Source organism: Quercus lobata, chromosome 5 (assembly GCF_001633185.2).
Source record: "Quercus lobata isolate SW786 chromosome 5, ValleyOak3.0 Primary Assembly, whole genome shotgun sequence".
NCBI classification, from domain to species: Eukaryota; Viridiplantae; Streptophyta; class Magnoliopsida; order Fagales; family Fagaceae; genus Quercus; species Quercus lobata.
In genome coordinates this window covers 32,077,820-32,097,529 of record NC_044908.1, presented here as the reverse complement: position 1 = coordinate 32,097,529, position 19,710 = coordinate 32,077,820, and the positions used below count along the sequence as shown (strand labels likewise).

At 33.2% G+C, this 19,710-nt stretch overlaps 1 protein-coding gene across 2 annotated transcripts; it reads right to left on the bottom strand.

The window, feature by feature from the left end:
• Positions 1-220: 220 nt before the first annotated feature.
• LOC115991404 (protein TSS) lies at positions 221-17,516 on the bottom strand. Of its 2 annotated transcripts, none has more exons than XM_031115098.1 (24): positions 17,421-17,516; positions 17,143-17,228; positions 16,940-16,998; positions 16,744-16,836; positions 16,561-16,633; positions 12,983-13,324; positions 11,829-11,893; positions 10,936-11,067; positions 10,213-10,254; positions 9,568-10,101; positions 8,972-9,126; positions 7,747-8,251; positions 7,119-7,181; positions 6,925-7,026; positions 6,437-6,754; positions 6,262-6,354; positions 5,970-6,071; positions 5,772-5,876; positions 4,975-5,108; positions 4,538-4,721; positions 3,851-3,982; positions 3,353-3,465; positions 3,185-3,266; positions 221-2,264 (listed from the first exon to the last, which is right to left on the bottom strand). In XM_031115098.1, exons 2-24 carry the CDS (start codon positions 17,210-17,212, stop codon positions 633-635), a joined length of 5,130 nt encoding a protein of 1,709 aa, XP_030970958.1. In that variant the 5' UTR covers positions 17,213-17,228; positions 17,421-17,516; the 3' UTR covers positions 221-632. The 2 variants fall into 2 exon arrangements, with proteins under 2 accessions (XP_030970958.1, XP_030970959.1); XM_031115099.1 differs by having other exon boundaries at positions 501-2,264; positions 17,456-17,473.
• Positions 17,517-19,710: the final 2,194 nt, after the last annotated feature.

Below are 19,710 nucleotides of genomic sequence, written 5' to 3'. Positions count from 1 at the left end.
TAAAAAATGTCTTTGTGAAATGCAAATAGCACTTCTCTTTATTGCAAAGTGACCTACAAAAACATTACTAGTCCAAAGTTTATAAATTCTCAGAAACAGAACTTAAAAATAAACAGTAGCTCAATTTTAATTCATCAGAGCATAGACGGAGTTGGAATAAGTTAAAAGTCCACTTCAGATTATAAATGGAAAAAATCCAAAACAAAAACACACTCACATATGGAGGAATAATGGAAGTATTAGCCAATTAGCTTTTTATTGATAAGACAAAATCTCTACTATAAGAGAGATATTACATTGGTTATTAAAACGTCCCAAGTGAAACTTATAAATCAACAGAAAAAAATAATTATTATTATTACCAAAACTTCACTTTCAATAATTTCTACACTCGATGCAAAGAGATTCACGAGACTAGAACTAGGAGATGAACATGCAATGCCATCCTGGTGACTTCTTGATGATGAATAGCAAATGAACTCCTGGTGATTTTAGTTCAGATCATCCCCACTCTTCAAAAAACAGAAGCACGGATAGATTGCTGATTGTACAACCCAGTTACCCCATTTGACTTCTTGATGATGAATATTAAATGAACTCCTGGTGATTTTAGTTCAGGTCATCCCCACTCTTCAACGAACAGAAGCACAGATAGATTGCTGATTGTACAACCCAGTTACCCCATTTGGAAACCTTTGCCTGTTTCTTTTCCTCTTTGTGACAGTTATGAATCCTTCACTATCACCATTTTTATTCTTATTTACATCTGCTTTTGGCTGCTCACAATCATCACATTGAGAAACCAAGTCCTTCCCCTCATTTCCATTGAGAATTTTTATAATTGCACTGTCATTTGCTATTGCATCTGAAGAATTTTCTGAACAATCCAATTTTTTCTCACTAACTGCAGGCTCACTCACATGTTCCATATTATGATGGACTGACTTTACAATGAGGCTAAGCAGTATCTGACTTGCAAGCTCTGACTTTTCAGACTCGGAGAAATTCTTTTTTGAAGCCCCATCTTTAACTTCATTATTGGATTCATCACCCAGCTTCTCCTCCTCTGCACTACTCATTTCAAACATAGAATTTGACTCATTTTGAATGTGAGAATTTTCATCACCAGGATATGGTTGCCTAGCTCTCCAAGGTACAAACTCAGGTGCATCTGGGTTCATTCTTGGAGGCCCAAATCCACTTCTTCCCTTGCCAAGGGTATGATGTCTCAAAAAGCCATGTTTCATGCGGAAAGAATAATTGTTTCTATAATACAAGGGTGATCTAGGACCACAAGGAATCCTGGCAGCAACTGGAGTAAGAACAGGCTCTGCAAGCATGCCTTGACTAACGTTTACATCATATATACTAGTCGCTGCAACTGAGTTTAAAAGGTGTGGCATGGGTCCTGGATTAAATGGTTTAGCTGCGGCAGAAAGCTTACTCCCATTTGTTTCTACAGGCTTTACCTGGTCAGAAGAACATGAAGCCTCTTCAACCTTCAGTGTAGTGTCTTCCTTTTGAGTGCTTTCTTCATGAGTTTGCTCGATTTCATCATCTTTTGGGCTTGCTTCAACTACAGAGCCAGTGCTGCTTTCCTCATCCTTTGATGTCTCGTGAGGAATGTTGTACATCTGAATTTCAATTTTTTCATCATCTATTTTTTCAACTCTCTCCATCGACGGTCTTAGAATGGTACCTGGTGGTGCCAGAGCTACTTCTTTGTAAGAAAGAGATTTTGAGGCCAAGGAAGTAAGAGTTGCTGGACTGGAGGTAACCTTGGAAACAGGAGCTTTTGCCTTCAGATTAGTTGAATCCTCTGCAGAGCTCAAGCTACCAGCCTTTGACTGTTTCAGAGGAGACAACTCAGTTAAAACAGTCTTTGGAGTTGTTTTTTGCACTGGTGAAATGAGGTCATGCCTATAGCTACTTTCTCTGAAATTTGAATATTCAGAATTGTTAACGATCAACTTTGCAAGAACGGGTCGCCTCCCAAACTTCCGGCCAGAAGTTTTCCCTGACCGCCCTTTGGAATTGGCTTCTTGCCACCCTGCATCTGAAGTAGATTCTTCAACAACTTCACTTGCAACTGTCGGCCTATATCTAGTAATATCATAATTTTCTTCAGGATGAACCTTGCTGACTTTTACTTCTGTATTTCCATCTGTTGTATGTGCAGTGTTTTCTGGGCCATCATACAGCATATCATCATCCCCTATAGCATCATTTTGTGCTTGATGGGTTTTATCACTTAAATGCAAAACCTGGAAGTTATGGGAAAAATCAAGATAAGTATGCACACAAAAAAAAAATGTTCTGTTTTTCTTTTTAGCGGATCCATCAAATGAATGATTCTAGATATGCAGAAAAGAAGAATTTGGTAGATATCTTTTTACTAGCATGCTCTGAGAACATCTTTGAAAACTTGAGATGTGTCAAAGGTTCAAAAAGGTTGTGCTCTAGAATTTCTAAAGTTCAACAAGACTGCCATTGATTAACCTTTGAACAAACTCTAAAAGAACAACAAGCCGATTAAGACCACCCTTTACTTACCCACCAACAAAAATCCAGTTTATCAAAAACATCCCATCTGCTTCAGATGCATTGGTAATAAAAAAAAATAAAAAATAAATAAAAGGATAAATTTCATATGAGGGGCATTTCATTCCACGTAAGTATATTGTAGAAGCATGGAACCTGGTTCTGCTAAGGTCATATTGATTAGAAAATTTTCACTCTTTTCATGGGCACTTTGAGAAACCAAATGGTTGGCTGCACTTGGATAGATACCTCCATCAAATTCTGAACTATTACAAAATTTATAGCATGCATGTGCATGACGCAGCCAATTCAACCAAAGTTAGAAATCAGCTGGCACTACATTTCATTTCCTACCCATGCTCCATAATAATAGAAGTGGAAATTATAGTAGTTGAGTTGAACGATGGTGTTTGCAAGCCATGCAAAGAAATCTCACCAAACCAAAACAATTAAAGGCGCTTATAAAGCTTAGTTTAACCTACTCTTTGTGTCGAGTAGGTGATTATATTAGTGCAAGGGTAATACATTGTTCACAAAACAACATTAGTATCAAATGTTATGAATTTTGACTTCTTGCTGATAGGACAGTTAACATAAACCAATATGTTCCTAAATTCTAGTAAAGAAAGAAATATCCGCCTACCTTTGCACGCCGCTGTTTCCTCTGTGAATCACTCCCTTTCAAATCTTGATCAGGACTTATGTAATCCAGGAGATCCGAAACACTGCAAGAAAAGGCCAAGGGTTTGGGTGACCTGAAGTATAATAATTCAATTTATAACCAAGTAATTTGGGAATACCATATCAATACCTAAGGTGACCTTTGCTTGCAATGGATGCATCTGGCTTTGGAGTTCCAGTTCTTGCTGCTTCTTGCTGCTCCAGAGCTTTTGATTCAAAATATTCAAGCCATGCAGCAGCATCCTGCAATTAACAACATACAGCATCTTTATATGTCAAATCTGGAAAGAGCATCCCCCATTGACAGATTGGCTGAAATCATCCTTGAGTTCAACCTGTTGTGTATTGCAAAATTATCTTCTATAACAAATTTCAATAGAGATACCAAGATTGGTTGTGTTGCAAAATTTTACTTCTTTAACGAATTCCAATAGAATAGAATTGAAGAAAACAATACACATGGCAACCCTAACTAATATATTGAGGATCCATAGCCAACCCCAAAATTTTGGGACTTAAGACTTTGTTATTATTGTTATTGTAAAGAACTCCAGTAAAGATACCAAGATTGGAAATACTTTCCGATTGTAAAATTAATGAACTCAAACAATAGTAAAAGATATGTGACCTGAGTACGAAGATCTTCTAGCCCAAGTTTGGCTTGAAGTATTTGAAGAGTAGTTTGTTCATGTTGCACACTCAGGGAATATGCTTCCATCAATGAAAGAGCTATGGCTATGGCATGATAGCTTGCAGCTGTCTGTAAGGTAAAATAAAACATTTAACTTATGAGAAGATTGCATGTAATATGGGTATTTGTGCTGGAAGTGCAAATACAATTTTATTTTAGTTTAGTTTTTTTTTAAATTTTGGAATTAAATTGTACTTTTAATGATCAGTAGGATTTTATTTGAGGTTTGATTAGTTAATTAGGCTGTTAGTGTTTTTATTTAATTTCCTAGACCAACCGTTATTTTTATTTTTGTAAATTATCCCAAAAAAAAAAAACTTGTTTAAGTAAACTAGAATTAGGGTTTATAGTTTTAGTTGTCTATATAAGTGTGCAATTCTACTCCAATGAAGACATATTTGATTGATTAATAAATTTCTCTTTGAATTTTTCTAATGGTCTGGTGCTGACTCCAGCCAACCATAGGTGTTGACTATAAGGATTGTTCTCTCTTATTGTTGAATCTAAGCAAACCGAAGTGATAACTCCTAGATTACCTATATTTTATCTTTTTGTTGCATCAGCTTTGGTTTTTTCCTGAGTCAGTATTCATAGGGGAGAGAGAGAGAGAGAAGAGATCGAAACCTGTATGTGATCCTCTCCTAATAATTTTTTGTTGCATTTTAGAGCTTCATGCAAGTATCTGAGAGCAACATGGACATTTCCCATGCCCTCTTCCATCATTGCCACATTTATATATGTTGCTGCTGTATTTGGGTGAGACAGTCCGCATGTAAAATGAAGAAGGAACAGAGCACGGTTTACATACCTGAAAATTACCCAATAGGTTTAATCAAGAGAACCAATAGAAGGACAAGGAATGAAAAACAATGAGAATAGTGAAAATTTTCTGTTGAAATTAATTAGAATTTTATAGTTGGGTAAGGGAAAGATTCAACAGGGAACTCATTTATCAGAATGTCAGTATATAATAGTATACAGCACAATAATCTAGAATGAAGAGAGCATAGATAATCGATTTGACAAAATATCAAGTTTAACAATACGTTGCTCTAACTTACTTCAAAGCCAATTCAATGTGTTGAAGGCGATAGTAGAAAACAGAAAGATCCCCATAGCTTTTCATTGTATCTGGATGGTCAAGCCCAAGTTCTCTCTCGTTGATATCCAAAGCCTTTTGCTGATATATAGTTGCCTAGACAATGGAAAAGAACTCAAACTTTAGAGCATAAAAAAATATAAGTACTCTCATACAGTAACAACCAAGTTTAGACACAGAGCTACAAGACCAGTTGGCAGGAATAGATTGTCTCACAAATTGTAAATGGTTCACATTATAAAAAATAAAATTAACAAAACAAAAGATTCTATAGTGCACCATCGATTTAAACATTTATACACATTGGCCATCAATTCCAACTGTATTTGTGCTTGGTGTCATATATTTTATTCACAAGTAGTCCCAAGTTTGGAAAAAGAAGGAAGGTTGTGGTAGATTGATGGCCAACATAAAATTTAGTCACTTTATTTTGAATAAATCTAGTACAATTCATTTGGCCGACCTTAATAAGTCTGTTGAAGATACATAGCTGACCCCAAAGTTTTGAGACTAACACTCAATTATTGTTGTTGTGGTTGTTACAAAGCATATTTCAGTTTGACCAATTTGTATTTTTATTGTAATCTGACCTCTGCTATAGATTGAATTTGAGAATTATACATTTTATTAGCGCTAGACACAACAGGGTCCTTTAATTTACATAATGAAGATTAGTACTTAGCTTCAATAAATAAAAGATAGATTCTTGGCTCAATTTCCCACAAGTAAAGCTAAAAGATCAACTAAAGATTTTGTTACCTGATTGAAGTCTCCAGTGTGATAAAGAACAACAGCTAGAAGACTGTAAGCACTTGCAGTGGTTCGATGGTATGGACCACATACAGCTATCATCTTTGCTAGTGCCTTCAAATGCGAGTATTACAGTGAGGTCAGTTTCTGTTCTCTTTCTAAGAAAAGTGCACATGCCTTTATTATATGGACAGAATGGGAGAGTACCTTTGTTCCATAATTAACAGCATCCTCTAACTTTCCTTTATCAAGAGCAACTTTAGATGACTCCAATAGATTCCGTCCATCTGCTGAAGAGCATCCTACATGCTGTTCAACAAAATTAAAAAAATCAGAGATAGTTTTAAGCCAATTTTAGCTGCCTCAATGAGATGATAACTAGCAAATCAAAAAAATAATTCAGAGTCTAAGCTATTTTAAGTCACTATTATCTGGCGCAAAGAGGTGGTAACCATCAAATCAAAAACAGAATAGATGAGGGAGAGAGAGAGATTCCCACCTTACACACAGGAATCATGCTGATGATATCATATTTCCTGAATGGGTAAGGGCACTCCAAGTCATAATTTCTGGAAACCAACTCCAATCCAACCTGGGAGAAGAATAACAAGTATAAAGAATGATCATGCTTTGAGAAAAAAATAGAAGCAAGTGCAATCAAAAGCAATAATTACCTTATGGCAAAGACCTCGGAGAATTGATAACTTTCTCACATGGCGAAACTCATCTTTAAGTGTCCAACCATATCTTCTGGCTATAAACATTCTTAACCATTCAAATCTAAGAATATGGTCATCATTCAATTCTTTGTCATTATCTTCCGTCTCACAACTTCCAAGTAAAAAATTTAGAGCCGAAGCTATTGCCGCCGGTAAGTCCTCTACATTGTCAACAGAGGCAACAACTGCTCTAAGTAGATGCTTGAAAGCTCGAGCAAGCATCTCATGGACACAAAGTGACTGTATATGGGGAAGTTTTTCTGCAAGTTCAACCTGATTTGTACAATGAGATTAGGACCAACAGAAACAAAACACTGCACATTTACTAGTTTTAAAATCATCCCCCTCCAGGTTTTCTAGAGACTAAAGTCAGAACAGCATTGATCTAGAATGTTGTTAGAGGAGGCAGGGAGGAAGAAAGAAATAGAGGGATTGTTTCTTACCACTCGACCCAAAGAGCGCATCTGCAGTCCCCTTAAATGCATGAAGTCAGTTAATGTACGGCCATCAACTGGAGAAAGTTCCAGTGACCCAAAATCTGTTACCTAAGAAAACAAGAGATCTAGTTCATAACCCTGCATATAACCATTGTAAACTTAAGTACATAGCAAAACTCAGTGTATAAAAAGAATATTACCAGTTTTGGTAGTGCAACTTCATCATAATACTCATGTGCCAGCCTGATCAGCTCATCTATTGACTGTTAGAAGAAGCAAATTGAAACAGTTAGTCCAAAAGATAACAAGAAACAACATTGGTACCATAATAACAACATTACAACAACCAAAAAATAAACAATGAAATGTTCTAACAAGAAGAGGAAAGAATAAAATTTGAATGAAAATTCACTCCAAATCGGTTTGGAACAAAGTTCTTACATCCTTCTAAATGGCAATTCACATAATCATCTATGTGTACTTTTAATCACATGACTTATTTCTTTTTTTATACATACAGTAGGATTTGAAACCTAAGGCATCTGCTCTATGATAATTTCTATTGAGCATCAGGCCAACACACAAATGAGTTTCTTTTTGGTGTAGAAGGATTTGAGCATAGGTCCTTCATTCAACAATAAGACTCTTTACTAGAAGATACACATTGATGGTCATCCACACCACATAATGGGTTTAAGTAGTTTCCTCCAACCCAATTTATTTTGTAAGGAAATTCAGTTAAAATGAACAAGCAAAATAGCACATATGTACTAAAATTGAATCAACAGGTTCATAATGTAACAAAAATTATTAGAGTTCCAAAGAAACCTTTAAATGAAGACCAGTCCCAGTTTCTTTCAGACTCAAGAAGGCATCTTCAGAAATTAGCTTCTCCAGTTCTGCTACGCCTTTGAGTTCACCATTGCTTAGCTCTCCCAAATCAGTTCCCGAATTCAGATTGTCAGGTCTAGAATCATTTTCTTCATTATCAGTGCTACTTGCACAATTTTCTTTCTTTTCCCTCTTCTTCAAAAATTTAAACTGCTTTCCAAGACCTTTGACCGAATGTTCAGCCCCATTATCATCATCTGGGCTTTTAGACTTGTTTCCAGTTGGACTTTCCTGCTTTTGTAGATGTTGTACCCAAGAAGAACCAAGTTCCCATCTTATAGACCTCTTCAAATCAATGGGCATCTCCTTTAACTTTTTCAAGCTCTCTTTAACTACTCTTCTGACCAGACATCTGGACACTTCCATGCCATCCAAGTTAGACTGAGGTGACCAACATCCTCCTGATGGTTCAGCACTAAACTTATGAAGCAGAAACCTCAAGCTGTAAAATAGTTTTGTATTCAATCAGTCCAAAGGGTAATATGCATGCAGCAACAGTCGGCCTTTAAAAATATATCTTAAACTCTCTAAAGCACTTCAAAAGTACTTGATCATTACTATTGAATCCAGCATAAGGGAACTGAACTAAATCCATTGAGAATTGTTTTCAGAGCCAAGTAATCTGCATTTCCACATGCATATTTATGATTTAGAGGATCTAAAGCTATGCATTACAAGAACATGCCTAACTTTTCAGAATTTTCCATATTTATGAGAGGAAAAATCAACTCTCTTTTAAGTTTCAAAGGAGTTGATCAGAAATTAGGAAAATGATCCAAATAATTATTCTCCAGACAAAGGAACTTAAGAGTTCTAAGCCACCAATCATACCCACCGCATCATGTTGTTCAAAGGCATACTGCCATTTTTTGGCTAAAAAGGCTATAGAATCCTTTTTAACAACTTTTATATTTGTATTACCAGTCATTCACTTACAAAGCATATTAACTTAACAAGTCTGATTATCATTCTTTTCTTTATTTTTTTCCTGTTTTCAGTGAATGTCCTCAACATCATTAATATATGATGCAGGTGAGGCTAGCTGTATATTGTTAAGACCTGCCAACAGTATTGCCTAGCATGTGTGCAATATGTGCATGCAACTACAAATGGATCAAAACCAGATTCTTTAGTAATGAGGGCATTAGCTTATGGATCAAACCTGTTAATGTTAAGAGCATTTGCCCCACCATCTGGTTGATCATCAATTTCAATATCTTGAGTGTGAAACTTTGCCTTCTTCACATTACCAACAACCTTTACAGTAGCAGTGTATCCACAATGCCTTACATTGACAACACCCAAGGAGGATGTATCCTGCAAAAGTTTCAACCACTTGAGAAAGTTTGGACATGTGCAAAGAGCATTACAAGGACAAGGAGAAGAACCAAAGATAATGGATAATTAGGAAGTGGAATAGACACGTTGCCTTTGATATCAAAGAAAACGATGACTCAATTTCAATGAACAAAACTGGACATAGAATTTGTGTAGCTTATAGTAAATAGTTGGGAGAAGGGCAACATGCATGCTCAGTATAGAAACAAAACTGAAAATGCTTAAATTACTAGGTTTATATCTAGACAGATCAGCTGAGGAATCAGAGACAGCCTACTGCAATTGAATACGTAGTATCAAAAAATGTAGAAACTAGAAAGTAGCCTTCACTTATATTTATAAACTTATTTAGATACATATTACTCACATTTTAAACATGCATTCATATATAATCTTGCAGCATAGGAGAAAAGTACTTACATGAATCACTACACTCTCATCTGCAGTTAACCCCTTAAGCAAATTCCGTTGAGCATCTTCCTTGTCAGACATATTGGATAATTGACGGCCATCAGTTTTTATATCATATTTTGAGCCTGCATCAGTTGTATCACGTTTTACAATAATGGACAGATCTCCCACACGATCCTCATGCAAGACTGAGCCTGGTTTACTGCTTATTGTATCCTTTGCTTGCATATTGGAATCTATGAGATGGCGTATTGCTGCAACAGCTTTAAAGATTGAGACATCAACAAATTGACTATGAAGTAAAAAAGCCTTCCGGTCTCGGACCACCCTCTCCTCCTCAGTTTTACAAGGTAGGCAAGCCAAAATTGCAAAATCAGTTGCCCATGGTCGAAGATCAAATTCACCATTTCTTCCCCAGCCACCACCATTGCCACCCCAATTTTCATCTTCTGTTGGTAGTAATGGGAAGTCTGATGGAGAATCAGCAACAGATGGAGGAGCAAGCCATGTATTTGCTCGAAATCCATATGGAAGATTACCAAACTAAGGGAGGGAATCAGAAGAACACAACGAATTATTTAAAAAGCTTATGCATTTTTGCTGTAAATAAAATACGTTTTTAAATTGAATTTTTTATTGTGAAAGAATATCTACCTTATTATGTTCTACAAAAGCTTTCATCAAAGATTCATATGCCTGCATTAATCACACATTTGTTAGTTACAAACTAAACAATAAAGTTCAAAACAGATCAGCAAGATAATATTGCAGACGAAAAACATGCGACTCCAGCTAACTCTCGACCAAGTCACCAAATGAAATAAATTTCAGCAGAATCCAATTAGAAAGATTAGCTGAGACATTGGTGTCTTCAACTAGCCAAGGTTATTCCGCAAATCGATAAATTTGGTTTGGTATGCAACCTGATTAATTTGAATATAAATTCAGATGGAAGAATTTTAACAACTCCTCTGAAAATATAGCTTTTCAATCCAGAAAAGAAATCAAATTAGAACACTTCTCAGAAGTAAGGTTAAATTTAAGCAAATCATAACAAATTCGTTAACGACCATGTGGTGATGCAGTTTGGCAGTAGATTAATGAATTTACATATTAAAAAATAAAAATTATAATCTTTTATTTTTGAGTTGCAAACAAAGGTTTTAAGTTTACTTTATAAACTAAGTTTATGTGCTACTTTATAAACCATCAAAAAATAATTACTACAATTGGCCTAAACTTAGCAATTTGCACTCACTGTGAGGTGATTGCAAGGAGAAACAGAGTGGTTCATGCGCAACATATGCAAACTAGTAAATAGAATTAAAGAAAGTGAAATATATGTATCAAAATTCAAGTAATATATAAAGTACCCACATTGCCAAAAGCTCGGCTAAGCTGTGGTAGAAGATCCACCAGGGAGTGGCTTTGTAGAGACTGTTTTTCCATGGTATAGAACCCTTTCAAGGATGCAACCACTCGTATTAGCTTCCCATTGCAGATCTTAATCTGCATGAATTAATTATATTTTAAATATCTTCATTTAAAATGGAAAAAGAAGTTTTTTAATGAGATTTAGTCAACTTAAATTGCAGAAAGATTGAACAAAACTATCATGAAGACAGGAAAAAAGTTAAGAAAGTTGTACTAATGTCTTGAAAGAGGCTAATTTACTCATAAAGGAACATAATACATAGTATGGCATGAATGAATTGGTGTTCAATATTAATGATCAAACAAATAGTTGTGAAGTTCTGTACTTCACAGGAAAAATAGCATGCTCTTCTTCCAAAAGAATCTAACTTAATCAAGAACAATTTCATGTAAGTTACAAAATGACATATTATAAAGCTGTTTTGAAAATTGAAGATGGCAGCTAGACTAGAAAACACACTAGGCTGCTAATGTTCAGCTGAAGATCTAATTGGTAAGTTAGCCACCAGTTTTATGCTTATGGCAAATGAGCCAATGTTGAACAACCTCTTGGAAAAGGCCTTAATGAACAAAAACCATGTCACTTAGCTCAAATGATCAGCTTGAGAAAAGGCCTGTCCAGTATTTGCTAAAAGGACAAAACGAATTTTAATAATCTAATACTTCGCTTTACTTCACTCAATAATGGTTTTATTAATAGATATTTGGATCAAATATCACCTTCAGACAAGCTTAGAGGTTTAAGGATGGGATGAAAAATAGTACCATAGGCTCAATCAACCGTCATTGAACCATAAGGCAAAGATAGAAAACAAAATGGAGAATAGCAATAGCACCTGAATTTCAAAGTAATCCCCATCACGCCTTTCTTGTACATCCCTCTGGTCGCATCTCCTTAAATCTGCAAAACAAAAATTATATAACAAAACAATCAATTTAACAATTTGTAAGAAAATTTTCCCAATGTGAAAATTTAAATGATCACCCATGTTTTCTCTTAATCATACAACCTATTTGACATTCATGTAACTCATTTAAATAACTTATAGAGTTGTGTGAATAAAACATAATGATCAACTAAATCAACAAAAAATAGTTTGAAAGAGATTACTCTAATCTTTATCCAATTATCCTATATAATTTTATTAGGCGTGTGGCATATTTAATCACTTCTTCATTTGATACCATTGGTTTACACTTAAAATATGACACATGGCCAAAAGTCTTGTATCTCAATGGCATTGCCTACTCTCCTTATATAGGCAAATCAGGATTCAAATCTCCTATTCCCCATTATTATAACTATCAGATTATTTGTTAGAAAAAAAAAAAAAAAACAAAGAGAAATACTGTACAACCTTTTAAATAACAAATTGACACCTGATAAAATACAGGATAGCACTTAGACTAAAGTAAACTTTTGACACTTTTTTTTTTTTTTTTTTTTGATAAGATAAACATTTGACACTTAAAGTTTGGGTTATTTTCATTTTAACTCTTCACGTTTCAAAATTTTCATTTTGACCCTTTCATATTTGATTCCATTTTCATATTGGCCTTTATCGTCTATTTCCATTACTAACCTAACCATTAAGTGCATGTCTAACTATTATGAAATGCTAGCTCTAAAATACTATGGAATGCAGGAATGCCATTATTGTGAAGGGGAAAAAAAAAAAAAAACATGCTCTGAAAGGTCAAACCAAAAGAGCCTAAATGAAAACAACCAAAATTTAGAGCCCAAAAGTGAAATTATTTATTAAAAAAAAAAAATTGGAAAATTCCTAAAATAAATAAATAAAATCCTACTGCCTAGTAATAAATTAAGCCACGAGTTTTTTTATTGTGACATTTTAAACCCTATGGTTGTTGTCTCCAGAGTTACTAATAACGAAAACTAAACATATTATAATTCTCCTTTTTATTTTCCCACATTTTCTGAGGAACCAAACAGAGCAGCAAGAATTGAAGGAGAAAATAAAATACTCACTTAGAATAGGAGGAGAGAGGTGTGAGAAGGAGAAGAACTCATAGAAGTCGGAGAGCTTCGGGGTTGGGTGAATTGCCACCATCCCAATGTTCTCCGAGACCGCCGCCGCCGCAGCCGCCGCCGCAACCGACGGTTCTGATGACGGGGATCTTCCTCCATCGGACGGTGTAGGTGGGGCGGAGTTACTACCCCTCTTGGGCTGGGCTTGGGCCTTATTCTTTTTGGACTTCAGCTCTGATGTTGATGGGCTTCGTCTGGGCTTCGCGAATCTCGTGGTGCAGGCCACTATGTCCAGTAGCCTTCGCACGTGCGATACCGCTTGGGCTTCCTCAATGTAGTCCTCTGAAAAATACGTAATGGCATTTTTGTTAATAACTGAAAATAAGACTATCCCAATTCCCACCTCGGCTTTAAAAATATATACTATATTTTTGGGGACAGTTAACAATTGTGGTAAGGATGCATGTTAAAGATTAATAAATGTTCTATAATGAGTTATAATGTATATTTTTCAAAGAAGAAAATACATGTGTTATTATATATCTTTTATTTGATAATAAAAAACTTTATAGTTGAACTAACTAAAACCCAAATGTTCATTCTCACTACTTAACCGTGAAAAAGTGATGCGATATTAATAGGAAAACTGTTTTATGATTGGTGCATCCAACACCAATTTTTCACCAAGTACTTATGGTGGTTCTACTTGTAAGTGTTGTAATCAAATTGTCTTTGAGTGATGCTATGAGAATGCTACACATTTTAGATTTTACTATATAATTTAAAATTTTATGTGTCTATCAATTACAAAACAAATAATTATGATATTCATTAATTATTTTAAAATCTAATAATCATATTTATTGTCATATCAAATTATAAATACTATGTAGCAAAATTTAATAAAGCTAGGGACAACAATTTTACATTCATAAATTAGCGTATTACCTCATACATGGACCCTCTACAATCTTCAATTTAAAATGTGTGAGATGGTAAGCTACTTTGAAATGTTGTGAAATTTTTATTATGTGTCCCTAGAAGAACTCAACAAAATTTGTGTTTTGCAAACAATTAGTCAATGTGAAAATCAAAGGTCTTGGGTTAGTTGCCAAATTTGGTTAGGCTAGAAGGCAACCAAATGTAGGTCTAATAAGTTAACTGAGAGGTGTGGTCACTCAGTAACTAACGGTCCCCTATTGTAAAGATGGTACGTATGGAACATTACAGACCAAGCTGGTTTGTCCATTCACATTAACTCATTACGGGCCCATTTGGGGATGAGAAAAATAAAATAATAGAAAATGGTGGGATGAAAAATGTGAATAAAAACAATTTAAGTTTGTCCTAATATATGTTTGGTTGGAGTGGAAAATTAGAGTAGAAAATTCTTTTATTTGATTGACAAGAAAATGAGAGAATAGAAAATATAATTTTATAAATTTACTTTTATGCTCCTATTACATTAAAAAAAAAAAAAAAAAAAAAACCTATTATGAAAGGGTAATTTCTCATCTTAAGCCTATTTTTTCTCATTTTCTCTCCAAAATCCACCCCTCCAACCAAACACATAGGAAAACTCCATTCATTTTCTTTCTTTTCTATTTTGTATTCTCCCTCACCCGCGCCCCCCGCCCCCGCCCCCCCCAAAAAAAAAAATCACTCCGCTAAAGTCCTCAGCAGTTAGATCCTCCTTTTGAAAAGCCTACCTATCTAATTCTTCGATGTAAAGCATGTTTCATGAGATAGGAGTAAAACTGAAAGAGTACTATATATAGTACGATCTAAAAACAGAGTACTAGGCTATATATTTACTATATACGTATATAGTACATTTTGTGTTTGGCACTTAAAAAGCGAATTTTTTTTATTATTTAATTTTTTTATTATTATTTATAGATTTTATTATATTTTTTGGTACTATTTATGAATTTTACTATATTATTTTAACTATTTTTTAATTTTATCTATAATACTTTCAGTAAAAAAAAATTTAATTTCAACTAAATATATTATTCTAAATAATTTTAACCTTCTTCTCTAAATAAATAAATAAATTAACTTGGTAAAAACACATAAAACAAAAATAAAAAGGTTCTTTGCTTTACAGCTAATGATATAAATAGTTTCATTGGGGTCAGTGGTCACACTTCAGGATCTTGGATAATAAAATCTTAAATCTTATGGCGGGGCTTGACGACGAAACCAATGATCCTTCAATTTTTTTTATAATTATTTTTTATTTTTAACCAACAACTTTCTAGGGTCCCCTCTGATTTGCTCTGAAGAAAGTCACTTTATGGGGGGGTATCTGAAAGGAAAAATTATTAACACCTAATCTAGGTTATACCAAAAAAAACAGATTAAATTCTTAAGAGTTAGTACAAAAAATAACACTAATAAGCTGATATTATATTGGAATAGTAACAAGTAGTGGGAAAAAAAAAAAAAATCAAAAGCACAATTTTGTACATGTGACTCTCCAGTTCAAATATTGAATAGCAATTGTGTAGTACTAATATATTGTGATTTTAATAATAAATATATAATTGAGTGAGTTTACCTAGAACAAAACTAAGAATGCATGTTTAATACAAAGGAATTTAAAAAACAGTGCACGCTCGCACAAGAGACAAGGGAGACCTCTTCAAAAAAAAAGACAAGGGAGACAAGTTCTTCACCACTTAAGTTCTGCGGTGGGATAAAACAATGGAAGTCTAGACTGGAGAATGAAGATATTTATGCAATTCATCTTTCTTTTTCTTGTTTTTTTTAATAAGAACGGTAGTAAGGACTTTGGGAATTGTTAACTCTCTCTTGGAAAGACTCACCCAGTTAGCCAAATGTAAAAATAAAACATAAAATAAAATTTGTGCCTCAATGCAAACATGTGTAGTTCAATTAACTCTCAGGGTGCTTTTGGTATAATTTATTTGTATTCTTATCAAAAAGGAAAATTTATTTGTATTGATTCATTTTATTTAAATAGTAGGTTCGTTCATCAAACCAGATCCAAACATATTTATAATAAATAAACTTACCAAAAACTACACCAAAACTTATCATTAAAATTGGTAACTTGGTATAGTTACTACTTTAAAGGAAAGATATTATTATAAAGTTGGTGAAAATAACAAATTAAAGGTAATGCCATCGAATAGTACAACTTACTAATTTGAACTAATTTGAAATGTGACTACATGATTCACACTCACCTTTCTTTAAAATTTATTATAACTTTTTAAGTAAAATTTGTGACGTGTTTTTTCTACGCTCTTTTTATATTAATTAATGGGTTCATGTATCTCCCTTCAAGGAATCATTTTTGGCACTCTTTGAATAAATTATGGTAATTACTAATAGCTTTACGTCTATATTTTCTGCGTACAACAAATATTTTAGAACATGATACCTGTAATAAGTAATGAGGTTAAAGGAAATCATCAAAATAGTAATAAGGCAAGAAAGCAAGATTTGGATTCTACCTAAATTTAGCAGTTTTTATTAGACGAGTAATGAAAACGTGACCGACACAAAGGTTGATGCTGAATTACTAGTAAGAATATTGCTTCACCTACCTTCAACCATTCTCAGAATACATGGTTTCAAAGTAACCACCTCGGTCCTATCATTCAATTTCTGGCCTTTGACCTGATAAAGAAGATTAAAATTTTAATTTAGCATTCATAGACTATATAACCGTGAATGTTAGATAAATTAAGAGAGTATCTATCTACTTTATAAAAAATCAAAAGGGTCACCTCATGAGATAAAGAATAGTTTGTACGGTGGCATGTTTCTACATTCACAGCCAAAAGCCTCCTTATATCAAGTATCTTGTCAGTGGAGATTGCCTTCAAAAGATTTTGGTTGGTAAGCCAAAACAAAATTTAGTTAAGAAACACATAGATAAAGTAAAATAGTTGAAGAGAAAAGCAAAAAAAAAAAAATCAGTACCTTGAGAATAACTTGTGAATCATATGGTGTGATGACAGTAATGTCAAGAACAGTAGGCACTATAATAAAACAAGAAAAAGGAAAATAAGGATTCAATAATCAAATTTCCCACATATATAGAAGAAGTAGAGACAAAACCAAAAAAAAAAAAAAAAAAACATATAGGAGCTTCTTTGTAAGTAAAAAATGAAATCTAATTAAACCTTTTTCTTCTTTCCTCTTCTTTTCTGCCTTGGTTTTGTTTGCCTTGCCTCTACCAGACTTTGGGGCCATCTCCTTCCTCTTGTCGCTTCAAAAAGAAAATATATATTTGGAGACACAATTTCAAAAAACCAATTCAGAAATCATTGACAACTATAATAAATATGAGGGAGAGAGAGAGAGAAGAGTTTCTGAGAATGAGAAGTCTTTATTATAACTTGAAGCATAAATATAGTGAAAGGTGTTGAAGAGGATAGGATAAGGGGTTCGAAGTTTCAACCTCTTCTATGGATTTTTGAGAAATCCTGGCCTCACCTTCTTGCTAACGAGCTCTCTCTCTCTCTCTTCTTTTTTCTCTTTTCTCTCTCTGTCTGACTGTTCTGAATGTTAACATGTGATGTGCGGTATACTCTTATAGTAGCAGAAGAGGCCCCATGCACTGAAAGACAGAAAAAGACTGGTGGGGTTGGGAAGGGCGTCCTCTTGATGATGACACGTGGCAGAGGGTGATGTGGCCGTTCATTTTTGTTTTATCACATGTTTGGGCCCTAGCCTTAGCCTTAGATTTCAACACCACTTTTAGGGGGCTCATTATGGACGGTTAATTTGCATTAGGAGCCCATGGAGAATCCCTTTTAATTATTTTTTGGTTGAATCTCTCTTTTAATTATGCTACCTCCATTATTGAAACCCAAATTTGTTTCCTTGCTAATTACTAGACATGACAAAACAAGCGGGTCGGGTAGGGTCATTTTTTTTTATTATAAAGAAAACAACATATATTTACCATTTGGAAAGTCATGTAACAAATTACTTGATGTAAAAAATATTACCTTTGAATTCACTACTTATATTAAGAATGAACTCAGTTAAACTTATTAATACTTGTTCAATAATTTTAAAATTATACAAATCCTAACATTGCTATCTAAAATAAAATAACACAGAGATAAATAAAACAAATACATAAGTTTTATTTCTACACAATATCAACATCTCAAAATATAAAACAAAATTACAAATGACTTATTAGATAACTCATTCGACAAAGAATAAAAACATATAAGAAATTCACAATCTTGAAAGTTAATTTTATAATCTATTATCAATTGTGGTTAGCACTCTATTTTAATTTGAGATATACATTAAAATTTTATTGTTTACTTATTTATACATGGTCTCTTTTATGAATATCATATCATTCTTAAGCAACACACACTCTAGAAAATATCATAATTTATTTTGAAAAAGTATTTATTTTGGACATAAATTGTTAAAAAATAGGTCTAAGTATTCATAATTTATGCTAATTTGATACTTTGGCTTCACTATTTTCACACTTATGAATGTTTCTCACATATGTCTACAATTTTAAATCTATGTTTTTAACTCTATTGTAACCAGATTATCTTGACATGTATTTTGCTATTTGATATCTAAAAATCTTTACTCATTACAGAGTGTTCAACCATTCATCTTTCAATTAATTTGCATGCAGTTATGTAAATGTCTTAATTGTTTCCTTAAAACTCACAACAAACAATTAAACCAATATTGTCTTAATTTTACTATTTTTTTATCCAAAAAAAAAATGTTTTAGGTTCAGATCACAGGTTGGGTCGGGTTGAATCAAAAAAAAAAAAAAAAAAAAAAAAAAAAAAAACACACAGGTCGGGTCACGGGTCAACCCGTTTTTGCTTCGAGTCAAAAAAATCAAGTTCAGGTCAGATCAGAAAATTCTGATCCATTTTGCCATGTTTACTAATTACTACTCCTTTCGTCCCAAATTGTTGTTTTTGTATTCTATTTTGTAACCCATGGATGCATTTGAAATTAAATACAATTTTTATTATAAAATATAAATAATTAGTCAAATTATTAAAAAAATAGCATGTAACACATGCATATGTATAAATACATTTAAAATTAAACACAATTTTTATCATAAAAATATATAAAATTAGTCAAATTATTATTTTTTAAGTAAATATAATTAGTTACATATTAAAATTCTTATCTAAATTTAATATTACTTATGATCATTTTTCTCTAATGGTGATATTTGTTGTGTGATAATTTTTATTGAGTATATGTGATTGGTTTTTAAAAAAAAAAAAATTATAATTCATTAATATTAGACTCTTAGTATTTTGCATTCATTAACTCGCTTAGCACAAAGATTAAAAAACTTAAGTGGACACATGGCACAAACTTAAGTGGATAATTATGATGTGGTTCTCACATAAAGACATGTGGCGCAAAATTGGATTCTAATTTCAAATTCTGATTGAACTTTATCTGAGTTTTGCCTATTAATTTATATATATATATATATATATATATATATAGATAAATAGACTAATGTGTAGTCCCGCGCATATGCACAGGTACAATTAAAAACAATCACAATTATACAATTCAAATTATACATTTTTTTACAAGATGTTCAAATTATACATAGTATTAGCTTACACTTTTTTAAAACCATACATTTCTAAAATATATAATGGTTTCTCATTTTATATATATATATATATATCTATATACCTACGATTTAGAATTTTAAATGA